The 14,069-nt window shown below is 41.6% G+C and overlaps 1 protein-coding gene and 1 long non-coding RNA gene across 2 annotated transcripts in view; one reads left to right on the forward strand and one right to left on the reverse strand.

Annotated features, from left to right (window-relative positions):
- Positions 1–14,069, forward strand: part of LOC136612021 (uncharacterized) — a 516,282-nt gene that overhangs the window by 238,382 nt on the left and 263,831 nt on the right. The window lies entirely within an intron of this gene.
- The window catches only part of CAMK1D (calcium/calmodulin dependent protein kinase ID), a 254,369-nt gene that overhangs the window by 135,593 nt on the left and 104,707 nt on the right, over positions 1–14,069 (reverse strand). Inside the window, exon 2 of the mRNA XM_066592044.1 lies at positions 12,066–12,197. Within this exon, the coding sequence (XP_066448141.1) occupies positions 12,066–12,197 (132 nt within the window). The remainder of the gene's footprint in view (positions 1–12,065; positions 12,198–14,069) is intronic.

The following is a 14,069-nucleotide window of genomic DNA, read 5'->3' on the forward strand; positions in this document are numbered from 1 at the left end:
TTCAAATTGTCTGTCTGTCACTACAGTATAAATGCTATACAATACTTTTATTCATGTATTCTAAACAATTGCACTTGTTACTATAACATGTAGGCTCTTTGCTACCCTACATTTACTCAAATGAACTATTTTCAATAATGGCTTCAGTTATTGTGGTACCTCCATGCTCTTCGTGAACAAAAGACTGCAATTAGACTACATACAAACTTGTAAATGGGCTCTGCAGACATTAATTGGCTTATTTTATAGCCTCATGTAGATGCAGATTGTTTAAGTCTGATGTATATTCTTAAAATAAACCTATAAAACAAAGGTTCTGAGCTTTGAAGAAGGAAGACGACTTCCACATTCAGGAATGATTTATTTAGAGGGACCAAATCAAATTATATTAAACAGGATTTGTATTTTCATTAAGCTGCTTACATAACAGAAGGCAGCAGAAAAGAGGCAGATCAGTTATGCTCCAATGTCAAAGAAATAATATTTTAAGCCATAATGTCTGCAAAGATAAACAGGAAATGGTTAGCGTAACAAAGTTTAGATTTTCCCTTTTCACTGATGTAAAAATCAATAAAATTACAATAGAAAATTAATACAAAAAAAAAAAAAAAAGTGTGCAACTGGTGACTAAAAGGCAGTTATTTTAGGTAAAAACATACACCAGGGTAAGTCATAGGCCCATGCTGCTAACTATCTGCGCACTTATTATACATAGTAATATATTGTACATAGTATCTCTTACAGTGACGCAGCAACAATGCAGTTATTGGAAATGATATGTCAACAGAATGCCACATGTGGCCTTTTTCCACTGCCCGCCATTCCTGTTCTATCCATAACGGTGGCAGCAGTGAGAATAAACAGGTAAATGATGATACACTAAGGCTGGCTGTCCACGGGCGAGGTGTCATACCGAGATCCGCAGTGATAAATTGCATGCGGAGCTCGCATGACACGCTTTCCATAGGCCAACTATGGAAAGTGCAGCCTACCACACATGAGCGCAAAATCATAGCGATTCTCCGCTCGCATGATTAAAATCGCAGCATGCCACGATTCTATGCAGTGAGCTATCATTAATATAGGCTCATTGTGGAGACCTTTTAGTGCTCCCCCTTCCTCCCCTGGGGCAGAATATCACTAGCGATATTCCATCGCGGCCGTCGACAGGCAGCCTAAATGTATGTTGACTGAGGGTCTACACTAAAAATTTTAAATCCGCAACCTAAATCATAATAATGGCAAGTTCACACTATAATTTAGCCTTCGTTCAGGGCTTGAGGTGCATTTACACACAGATGATCACTCAAAATTTGTCTGGTTTTTGAGTGAATTTTGAGCAATAATCGTTGCGTGTAAAATGGATTTAACGTCGCTCTGTTCCATTTATGGAGCAAAGTACTAAGGGCTGTTTCAGGCGGCTGTATACATGGCTACTGAGCATTGTTGCACCTAAACTGTGTTTTTTTTCCCCTTCTCACGCAGTGGGAAGATAGGACTATCCTTAGTTAATACTATGTGTGGGAAAGAAAGGGCAGGACCTACCTTTTCTCGGGCATAGTGTGATATGAGGACTTATGAGCTATTGTTTTTCTGCTATCAGCCCAAAGGCTGAAGCATATTATATTGTTCTGTTTACTACACATGTATCTACCAAATGAAATGTAGCTACTGTACACTAACTTTACCCTTTATTAACTTCCCTTGGTATAATTGTAGTTGACTAACAGATGATCTCTCTAACAAAAGTAGATACAGTCTGTTAAACTATGTATCTAATCCTCATCTATGTGATACTAGCTGGAGCTGATATACCCTGTGTAACCAGATACCAGGAACTTAGCAGCAGTTGGAATTCACCCACTACCCCTCTTCCCCCCCCCCCCCCCCCCACACACACTCTCTCCCTCTCCCTTCCCTATACTTTGTAAGTGAAAGTGAAAATATACTTCCTGCTTTCTTTGTTAATGTAAAAAATAAGAGTCAGCCAGTAGTGCTAACATCTAGTGAGACAGCCTCCTTTGTATATAATTCCGGGTAACCCTTCTGTACGGGGTACAGAGATGTGGGTGTCCTAATGTCCCTCTGTTCCAGGTCAACAATAATAACGATTACTTTCCTGTGTGCCCTGGGTATCGCATCAGCTGTTGGATCGTACATCAGTAGTATTCATCATGTAGGAGTGTACAGCATTACAGTGCAGTTTACATGGTATAAACATCAGCAAATAACTCACCATTAGCTCTTGCACCACCTCTGTGTGTGCGCCTCTGCCTACCCCTACTCCATCTTCCCCTCTGCTCCATATACAGTTCAATGAACATGATGACTGATCCCCCTTCTCTACATCCTGTTATCACTTCCTTGAGTCTCTTGTTACTAATTTGACAGGAGGCAGTAGACAGTAAAGGCTCATTTACACGCAAGGATTATCGCTTAAAATTCGTTCAAACAATGGCTTTTGAGCGGTAATCGTGCAGTGTAAATGCTCCCATTATTGGCTTTTCTGCTGAATGATGGATTTCATGTGAGCATGAAATACATTGTTCATGATAGCAGGGACCGCACAGGAGTGCTGATATTGTTTTCAGCTGCAGTCCTGCCAGCAGAGCAAAGTGGCTGTATGCAGATAACAGACCACCTGCTGTTATATGCATACAGTGAAGGGAGCCTCATTTACATGCACATAAAGCTAATAAACTACTAATGGGCATCAGTACCCATTAGTAGCTTATGCAAAATGATCACTCAAACTGTCAATCAAACTATCTTTTGAAATAATTTTTAACTATCATCTTTGCCTGTAAATTGGGCTTAAGCTGGGAGGAAGGGAGACCCTATAGTGGCTAGCACTTTAGAGAGATTTTTCAGCACAAAATCATAATTTTAGGCAAAAAAGGTAAATTGTAGTTTTGCTATTTATCCAAGTGTCTATTATATAAGCACAAGTGTACGTTTAACTAAATATGACAGAATCAAAGCTACATAAAAATATTGTACAAAAATATATTACAACCCATTTTTATACACAAAATGCAAAGTTATCAAATGTCACTGTAACCATCTTACATTACTGACATCATTATCAGACATATTTACATGTGTGCACCAGCATTGACCTTTCAGTCTTTTTCACTTGGCCTATACTTTTAAAATACTACATTTTCCACCCCCTTTCCACCCCGTTTTAGTGGAAAACAGGCACAATTCATAAAGTGAACTTAAGACGAATGAAATCAAATAATTAAAGTTTATAAACACTAAAGCATGTTACCTAGAATTTTAAACTGGAGCTTCTCTTTAATAGTCAATTAACTTTTATCTTTACAAATTAGATAAGTCCTCCTCCTTTCTACAAATACCAATGCTGCACTCCACCGATTTAAGACTTCAGCAGCAGACCGAGCCGTGTGATGTTGTCCAGTAGGAAGGCTTAGTTCTGCTTCTATTGTAAATAATAAGCTCTGCCGCAGCTTCCAGCTGGCTATGGATGCCTAGGAGACTCTTCTATCAGGTACAGAACTGTGTTGCAGGAGCTCAGCAAGAAGGACTATGCTAATGAACTATGCTGCAAAGTTAAAGCCTAGAACGCTACATTCACACATGGTGTTTTTGTTGCAGTTTTCAATTGTGTTTCTTCCGCATTTAAAAAAAAAATTACAAAAACACCACAGTTTTTAAAAACAGTTTTTTTTTAAAGAAAACTACATATATTGTTAAAAACTGCATGTGGTTTTTAATGCAAATTTTTAATTACGGAAGAACTGCAATTAGAAACCGCCACAAAAAAAAACATTAGGCTGCTTTCACACATGGTAAGTACTGCAGCATATCACTTTAGGCCCCCTGTCCATAGCAGTTTATTCGCCGGACGACGCTTCCCATAGCATTGCTATGGAAAGCATCGGCACCTGTCCACGAGCGGAGAATCATTGCAATTCTCTGCTCGCGACGGGCAATTCGCAGCATGCAAAGAACTATCTGCCCGTGGACAAGAGCCCTTAGATGTACATAAGCCCATTTTTCCCAGATCTGCTTTCATCTTTTTTTCACTGTCTATTTGGACATCTAAGGGAATTTCTATCTTTATAAGGATTCTTCTTCCCTTAGCTTACCAAACAGATTAGTATATATGCAACTATGGGAGCAAGACTTTAATCAACGATTTCAAATAGAAGAATGGAGGACAGCTCTTTATTTGAACTGAAATATTTATGTGCTAGCATATAACTCCAGCTAGACTTGCCAAAATGAATGATTCTATCCCCGAAACATGTTGGAGGTAATGCGGTCTTAAGGCTACTTATTTTTATCTGTGGCAGTCATGCCCGGTCGTTTGTTCTTTTGAGATCATTTTGTTTACACTGTGACACACCAATTTGTGGCCCCAGACCCGGCTCTAGTTCTTTGCTTTTTGTCTACAGATAAGAACTGTATAGAAAGATGGAAGTGTATTTCCCATATTTTCCTTGTTCTCGCCTGCAATTGCCACAAAATGGAAATACTCAGATGCACCTCCTTTGAATGAAGTTATTAATTCCATTAATCTTACATACAATTTGGAAGAATTATATTCTTATAGATCTGTTACTAAAACTTCTACATACTCCTCCTGGGCTCCTTGGACAGAATACCTTGCTAAGAATACTTCATAATTATTCATACTGCTTATATTGTTGTATTGAGGAAGAGGTGTTACTGGTGCCAGGCCCTAAGGTTACAAGTGACAACATGATACATTAGCCTGATTTAACCCTTTTATCCACTTTGTTTTCTTTCATTATATTCAGCAGTAGTAGACACCTTACTCTTAGTAAAGTCTCATGAGATTCGAGGCGGGGCACCTGCGTGGAAAAACTGTGAATCAAGCCACCCATAGGGATGCGTGGGCATCCGCAAATTAATTAAAGCATTGGGGTTTGATTTGCGGATGTTCTGGTCCGGAAAACAAATTGCAGCATGCTCCATTTCTGTGCAGATCCCGCACTGATGGCTTCCATTGAAGTCAATGACACTGCAGATGTGCCGCAGATCGTCGGGTAAGCAGCAGTTAAAAAAATGTGTACTAGCGCAGCGCACACATCCGCAGTGCAGAAGAAAGAAGATCCGAACAGGAGGGAGAAGACCCAGACAGGTAAAAAATGTCCTCTGCCGCCGGCAGGGTCGGCTCCCTCGGGGCGGAATCCAACCTACCAGTGGACATGAGGCCTAAGTTATTTCAATAAAGAATTATTTTTTTTCAATCATTGTTGGCTCGTTCACTAATCTTTCTGTTTAAACACCGATAGTTCAGTTGTTCTCATTCACTAGAACAGCAGAACAAGCTCTGGATCGAAGATCAGACTGCATATCATATGACACAGCCGCCATAATGAAAGAGTTCAAAACATATGGGTGTAACTGCGCTGAAGGATACAAATTACACAGCTAGAATACTGTTGATGAGATTGCATTATATATTTAAAAAATTCCTGGAGTGCTTCATTAAATTTAGTAATTAGGAAGTTTGAAATTTCAAACAGACATATCATATGCCACAACTGGTCAAATACATGTCGCCGATATGGCACCAGTTGGGATATCACGCTGAAATATGCTAGGAAATTCTCTCAGAGAATCTTACTGCCAAAAAAGTAATTAGAAAATGTCTAATGAATGAAAATATGCAAAAGCATGTAACATTAGGATTGTGCTTATCCTGTGCTACCCAGTGACTGAAGCAAGCGCTGCCCGTTGTTGTCTATTGAAGATTTAAGAGCCCCACAGTGAGTTCCATGTAGAGGTCATAGTTTGCTCAGCGCCTATTAAGAAATAAAGTATGGCTCTCTCAACCACTTATACAAAGAAATCAAAGCAAAGGATAGGAAAATACATTCATAAGCATCAGTCATATAATGCGTGTGTTTATAGAGCTGGATGAAACGGGAAAGATTCACTCGGACTCTTTGTTCAATTATTTTCCATCTATACGACAGTTTGATAAGGTAAATAAGATTGAGGGCTCTTTCCCACAAGCTGATATATGGTGACGGTGTTTTTTACGTTTTTATGCCTGCTCCATATAAGCACCTGAATGCGCGGTTTTCCGCAATCGTGGTCAGCGTTTTCTCGTCCATTCACACGAACGCGAGCGTCGTTTTTAGCGAAAAAATATGCCGCACCCTGGAAAAACTTTGCTCTGCCAAAATCCTTGCGATGCCTTGCAGTGTATACATAGAGGCACCTGTAAGCTTTTCGCAGCGATGGACGTACATACGCCGGCCGCGTATATGTTCTTTTTTTCACACTGCTGGTGTATATACGCACCATATAATTGCCCATGTGAATAGATGCATTGCAAACCAATGCTTCACATGGGCAGCGTATATATGCCCGGCCGTGAAAACGCGCCGTATATGCGCTTGTGGGAATAAAGCCTAAGAATGAGATTTCCATGTCTTACTCTTTAATTATATTACTTAATAATTACTGAATTCTCATGATGCATCAATTAATATGATGGACATGTGATGTACCATATTGGTACTCTGATATTAAAATTGCTGAAAAGGCAGAAGGCATGTATAGACAATCTAATCATACTGAGAATCTGCTGTAGTGGGAGATTCTGGAACGAGATATATAAATAAGCACTTACTCAGATTGTTGTGCTTATGTTCCATTTTTTTACAGAAATCCACTTGAGCATATGCACTGTGGCTAGCCAGGCTTTAATAAAAACAGCAGAAGCCCGATGTGTGAAGCCAGGAAAGGCAGATTTTCAGAGTAGGGGGTCTTAGATATGAGGTATTACAATGATTTCAGATACATTAAAGAAGAATTAGTGTTTATACATTACATGAAATACACAGTTAGAATATTATGTGCTTTGATGAGCGATGAGGCTCTATTTTTATCTAAAAAAAACCCAACTTTGCTTACAATAATTATAAGGAATATTTACAACATAAACCCAAAACGGCAGGTTTTGAGGGTTGTTCTTCGTTTATAATCCGATGAAGAAAGCTGGTGAACTGGAAACAGAATCATGGGCTCACAAGGCTCATGGGAGCTGAAGGCTTGCCAATCTGGCCCAATCTAACGAATAAACTAACATAGCAAAAATTGCTGGCCATTTTGGACTTAATATTAACCAATAGACTTGACAGAATAACAGGAGTGCAAGTCGGGCACCTGGAAATCGTGACCATAAATTTCAACTTGTCTTTCAATAGGGTGTTTTATCAGGGAGCTACAAAAATACTAAACATTAGGAAAGCAAAGTCTGACCAGCTCAGGCATGCCCTTAACATTATTAACTGGGACAATGTCCTCAGAAATAAGAGTGCAAACAACAACTGGGAAAATGGGAATTTTTTAAAATCATCCTAAATACTTACTGTGAGAGGTTCATACTTTACAGGAATAAAGGGGGTAGGGATAAGACAAAAATAAAGCATGTAAACTACTAAAATAAGAAGGTAGTGAAGAAGTATTAAAAAAAAAGCTATGAGGAAAAAACTAAATTATGTAAAAAGCAAATGAAAGCAGCAAAGATTGAGACAAAAAAACATATTGCCAAAGAGAGTAAAACTAACCCTGCCTGTCCACTGGCGTTGTGAAATCCCACGGCGAATCTCGGAGAATTGCGGCAATTTACAGCATGCTGCGAATTGCTGTCCGGGAGCAGAGAATCGCTATGATTCTCTGCTCATGGACAGGGGGGATGCGCTTTTTCAATAGCAATGCTATGGAAAGCATTCACTGCGTTCCCCGCGGCCGGATTATGGACGCAGGGAATGGAGTGAAAATTCGCCCATGGACAGGAGGCCTTAATTAACGACGCTGTGGAGGGATTGTACAGTAAAATATCAATATTTGCAGAGGATACAAAGCTACGTAAAGTAACAAGAGAGGACAGAATATGTTTGCAAATGGATCTGGATAAGCTGGTGGCTTAGGCAGAAAAGTGGCAACTGAGGTTTAACACTGAATAATGTAAGGTTATGCACATGGACATGGAAAATATAAGTCATTAAAGGGGTTCTGACATGACAAAAAAAAAATTTTACTTACCTTGCGTGGCCAGGACCGATCGTCAGGCATTCTTCTTTTGCTTCTTGAAGCAGAGCTGGAGCGGTCAAAATGGCCACTTCCGAGGTGAACGGACGGGCGCCACGTCACAAGCAGTGCTTGCTGTGGGCGGCCTGTCCGTCCTGGCTAAACTCAGAGTTCTGCGCATGCACAGTGAAGAGGCGGCCCGTCCTGACTTCTGTCAGAGGGCACCTCTCTTCTGCGCATGCGCACAATCCCAGAGGGGGGCGGCCCGTCCTGGCTCGTCTGCGGAAGAAGAAGTCTGCTGGGAGATGACCCCTGCTGCACAACCACAACACAACAAAAAGGTAAGTTTTTATGTTTTAACAAGCCATAAATCGTGGGTTCCCTGTATCCATTAGGCAGACCAGGGAACAATGGCTGTTAAAGCATAAAAACATTATTCGTGTCAGAACCCCTTTAACCCCTTGAGTGGCGGGTTTCCTACCACCCTGTCGTGCCCACCAGGGCAGGTTTTTTAAAATGGTCTAATCATTGAATTTCAACTAATTTTGCAGTTGCGTCTCAAGAGCCATAACTTTTTCATTTTTCCATTGACATGGCCATATGAGGGCTTGTTGTTTGCGGGACAAGTTGTGATTTTTTAAACAGGGGGGAGGAAAAAAAGAAATGGGGAAAAAAGAAAAAAAGGGGCCATGTCATTAAGGGGTTAAATAATGTATTAACTTCCTTCTCTGGGTCATTACGACGCACACGGATACCACATGTGTGATTGTATTCTTGATTTTTTACAAAGTAAAGGGAGACAAGTATTATTATTTTTTTTATAATTTTTTAACTTTTTTTTCTTTTTTCTTTTGTCCCTTTAGGGGACTTCCACAGGGACCCATCAGGACCCCCTGATCACATTCCGGGGGGTCCGATGGTGACAGCCCTTTACATGCTGCAGTGACAGCCCTTTACATGCTGCAGTCACATAGACTGCAGCATGTAAAGGGTTAACACAGCAGAGATCGGAGGTTTTCTCTGATCTCTGCTGTAAGAGCAGGTACCTAGCTGTCCTCTGACAGCTAACAACCAGCTCTCCCTGCCACAGAGACCATCGGCTTGCTTCTGACAAGCCGATGGTCTCTATGGCAACCTGTAAACAAACCAGGAGATTGCCGACATATCGGCAATATCTTCTGCTGGTTTTTCAAAGCCCTTACTTTGTTCTCTGTGGGTCTGTGCAGGCAGAGCACACTGTCACAGCTTGTGGCATTGTGCTCTGCAGCTCCCATAGTGATACATAGCCCGGAAATCTTCCGGGCTATGTCGCTATGAGCAGTGGAGCTCGTCCCGGAAAATTTCCGGGCGTGCCACTCAAGGGGTTAAATGAGAAAACTGACGGTAACAAAAAGACATGCAAAAGGACTTGGGGATTTTAATTAGCTGCACAACACCCTATTGAAGGACAAGTTAAAATGTATTACATGATGGTCACTATTTGCCAGGTGCCCCCTGGCTTGCACTCCTGTTATTCTGTCAAGTCTATTGGTTACAGTTGATTACAGAGGGAAATCAATGATATGTATGGGTAAGACTGTTAGCCATCTGGTCATCTTACTGATAACACACATATAGCATGTAGTAATATAGTTTGTGCGTACATCATTTTGTTCATGATCAGCTAAACTTTACTTTAATCTATTTATTAAAAGTTAAGTTTTAAATAATTCATAGATCACACATTCCTGTTACTTGATATCATATTGGTGATTCATATCTAGAGGCATTGTCTATTTCAATGCCTTTTTTCTCATTGTGAGACAAAAGTCCTGCAGAATATAGTGAACATGTCTTTTATATCATGCACAAATCCGAAGACACAATGGTGGAACTGCTGTTTACTCCCATTATGTGTCAAAAGAAAAATGAATAGCCTTATAAACTGTATGGACCCCAAAATGGTGCTGTAGAAAATACAACTCATTCCACAACAAGCCCTCCTACAGCTACCAGTAGCTGGGTTGGTAGAAAAATAAAGTTATGGCTTTGGTAAAGTGAAGACGATAAAATAAAAAATACTGTGTTCTTTAGACACAAACTAGGCTGTTTCCTTAAGGCGTTGGTAAAGCCTAGGCTTCCAGTGCTCAAGATCTAAACAAGATCAAACAAAATCAAACAAATATAATCAGCTCACCGCCAGAAAGTTATGAAGCATAGTAACACAGCTAGACAGCCAATGCCCGCAGCAGGGAGGCACTGAGCCGGACCTCAAGTGAAAATGTGAGATATGTGAAACCGGAAGTCCTCCAGCATCAGCAGGAATTAAAATCAAAAATCTGATCTGTACATGAAGGTAAAACATAGGCTTTATATCTGCAATTAGAGTTCGTTTACATGTTTCAAACCATTGCGGTTCTTAGTCAAAGCATACAGTACTTTAAAGGGGTTGTCCCGCGAAAGCAAGTGGGGTTCAGCACTTCTGTATGGCCATATTAATGCACTTTGTAATGTACATCGTGCATTAATTATGAGCCATACAGAAGTTATTCACTTACCTGTTCCGTTGCTAGCGTCCTCGTCTCCATGGAGCCGTCTAATTTCAGCGTCTAATCGCCCGATTAGACGCGCTTGCGCAGTCGGGTCTTCTCCCTTCTGAATGGGGCCACTCGTGCTGGAGAGCTGCTCCTCGTAGCTCCGGCCCGTCACGTGTGCCGATTCCAGCCAATCAGGAGGCTGGAATCGGCAATGGAACGCACAGAGTCCACGGTGCACCATGGGAGAAGACCTGCGGTCCACCGTGGGTGAAGATCCCGGCGGCCATCTTCGCAAGGTAAGTAAGAAGTCACCGGAGCGCGGGGATTCGGGTAAGTACTATCCGTTTTTTTTTTTTAAACCCCTGCATCGGGTTTGTCTCGCGCCGAACGGGGGGGCTATTGAAAAAAAAAACCGTTTCGGCGCGGGACAACCCCTTTAAGGGCTCCTGCACACTGGTGAGGGCAATATCGGGCCGTAATTCACAGCCTCGCCCTCACAGTCCCTGTGAAACCCCCTGGATGCGAGGCATTTTCTCAAGGAAACCGCTTTGCATCCCTGTGGGGGTTCCCTTTGTCACAGCCGCGGCAGGAGATTGCGTGTTCCAGTGTAGACATGTGGAACAGGGCTGAAGGAGTCCCATGCCACAGCTGTTACAGGAGATCATGCTGTTCACCACTGTTTTCGATGGGGCTGGCACCAGTAGCGCTGGCCCATTGAAATTAATGGGAGAAGATCGTTAAAGGAATCTCCTGCTGCAGCTGTCACAGCTGCGGCAGGGGATATTGATGTTCTTCCATTAGTTTCAATGGGGCCAGCGCTGCTGCCACCGGCCCTATTGAAAACAGTGGGCAATATCGCCAAAAGAAAGAACATGCTACGATTTGTTTTCTGCATGGCATAGCAATGCAGTGCTTTGCAGGAAAACATCACAGATGTGAATGAACCCATTCAAAAGAATGAGTTTTATATTTGTGCGAGATTTGTGTTTGTCTATCATATGGGTTATGTTCCAGAGAGCCCCACGATACGTGCAAATCCGCGAAATTGCGGCATTATATTTACACAAATCAAAAAGTCCAGTGAACTGCCAAAGAATCGCAAAAGTGAACGAATCATGCGCTTTCTAGTGACGGCAGTTTACAAGCAACGAACAGCATGCTACGATTAGTGAGCCAATCAGCGCCCAGGATACGGAAACCATTCCATCAGCCAATAATGTGCCGTGTACAGTCTCGCATTGGCAAGCACTAGTGGCGTACTGTATTTCCTGTATGTACCGCATAATTCTGCAATATAGTGAAAAACTGTGAACACAGAATTAGATATATCTAAAATCCGTGATGTACTGAATCCGCAATCATTGAACCGCGATGTAGCGCGGGATCACTGCACACTGAAAGCGGTAAAGGTTTTAGCTTTGCGGATTTACAGCAGTATTAAGCAAAATATAAACACTGTATGAAACATTGTGATTTTCCTTTGTGTCGCTTGATATCACAGGTACTCACTTCTTCAGAACCGTTATTTCATTTTCTATGCTGCTTTCTTTCCCCTTTAGTGCTTTCTTTGGAATACACTTCACAGCAAAAAGTTTACCAGTCACCTTCTCTTCAGCTAGAACAACTTCTGAAAATGCCCCCCTATGGAGAAAGAAAAAGGATTAGCTTAGTTATTTTGCTCCAGATGTCTATTATATCCGCACTGTGTATGTAACATAGTCTTGTACTGCTCAGGGAGCATCACATCAGGAATACAACCACAAGGTAGATTACTAACACAGCTATTAAACAGATCTTGCTTTCTATTGAAGAGATTGCTTGCTTTTCTTTCATTAAATGGGGCTGCTCACGTTAAGACTGGGCCCACACTGGCGTAAGCGCATTTCGTCCGCACAAATACTGTTTGCGCTACCGAAATGCATTTGCCTGTATATTATGCACGCTGTCGCATGTGTTTGTGCATGTAAATGCATTGCGTGTTTGCACACACAAACAAATACGTACTAAATTACATTGATTTTATGCACATATGTGCAGTCAATACGCAGGTTTTCTGCATATATTTTGCGCATTTAAGCAAGCCTATTGATTTCAGTGGGCTCTTGCGGTGAGTGCAAATGCGCACAAGACAGGTCATGTCGCATATTTTTTCACGCAACTGCATATTGCAAGAAAAGGTACGTTTATGTGAATAAATGCATTGAAATCAGTGTTAGGGCTCCTTTCCACTAGCGAGGTAATCGCACGTTTTCAGTGCGATGCGAGAGTGTGAGCTCTCGCAGGAAAGTCCCGCACATGTTGTTCTATGACAACCTTTCCACTAGCGATGTTTAAGGGCAAGCTGTGATGCGAGGATTAAAAATCGCAGCAGGAGGATTGTTTCAGCGTTTTGCATTTTTCTCTCGCCCATACAGTGCAATGGCAAAACAGATTCTCGCAACGCAAAAACTTGCGATTTTGCAGCGTTGCGATGCGATTTTAACATTGCGATTTTTTTCGCAGAGATATCGCTATCGCCAGTGGAAAGGAGCCCTTAGGGTGACTACCCACTAGCGTTTTTTTTCTGCTGCAAATTTGCTCCTATTTTTTCTTCCAATTGTCAATGGGACTTTCTAATTTTAAAAACGCAAAGTTGCGTTGCGGCGCGATGCGTCGCGTTGCGGTTTTAACATTAGGAAGTCCCATAGACAATTGGAAGAAAAAATAGGAGCAAATTTGCAGCAGAAAAAAAGACACTAGTGGGTAGTCACTCTTAGTGCGCATAATATTTTATTTAAAATTCGCTCTTTGAATGAGCCCTAAAATTGGATAAACTGAAATAGCACAGACTGGCCTTTCCGATTGAAAGAGGTTGATGGTTGCATGGAGGAAGGGATTCGTGGAGTGGATGCTAAGGGCTCCCACACACTTGCGTTTGCGCTTTTTTGTTAACGCGATTGTCAATGGGACTTTCTAATGTTAAAAACGCAACGCAATGCACCAAAAACGCAAGTTGCATTGCGTTGCGTTTTTAACATTAGAAAGTCCCATTGACAATCGCGTTAACAAAAAACGCAAACGCAAGTGTGTGGGAGCCCTAAGATGTGGTGGGGGTGTTGATTTCCTTTTAATGTAATGTTTTTGTTCTTTTCTTTAGGGTGACTATCCACTGCAGTTTTTTTTCACTGTGAAATTTGCAGTGTTTTCTTTTCTGCAGGGGTCTATGGGACTTGTAATGTTAAAATCGCGATTTCTCGACAAATTGCGATTTTGCGCAATCGCGATTTTAACAATACAAGTCCCATAGACCCCTGCAGAAAAAAAAACTGTAGTGGGTAGTCACCCTTAGGCCTCCCTCACACAGGGCGTTTTATACAGCGTTTAGCGCTGCCTTTTCAGCCCAGCGCTAAACGCTGTACAACACTCCCATTCATTTTAATGGGGCTGCTCACACAGGGCTGAAAACGCAGCTCCTCCCAACGCTGCTCTTTGATGGCGATGCAGGTTCTATTTTGGGGCGTTTTCAGCCCTGCG

This window comes from Eleutherodactylus coqui, chromosome 2 (genome assembly GCF_035609145.1).
Source record: "Eleutherodactylus coqui strain aEleCoq1 chromosome 2, aEleCoq1.hap1, whole genome shotgun sequence".
Taxonomy (NCBI): Eukaryota; Metazoa; Chordata; class Amphibia; order Anura; family Eleutherodactylidae; genus Eleutherodactylus; species Eleutherodactylus coqui.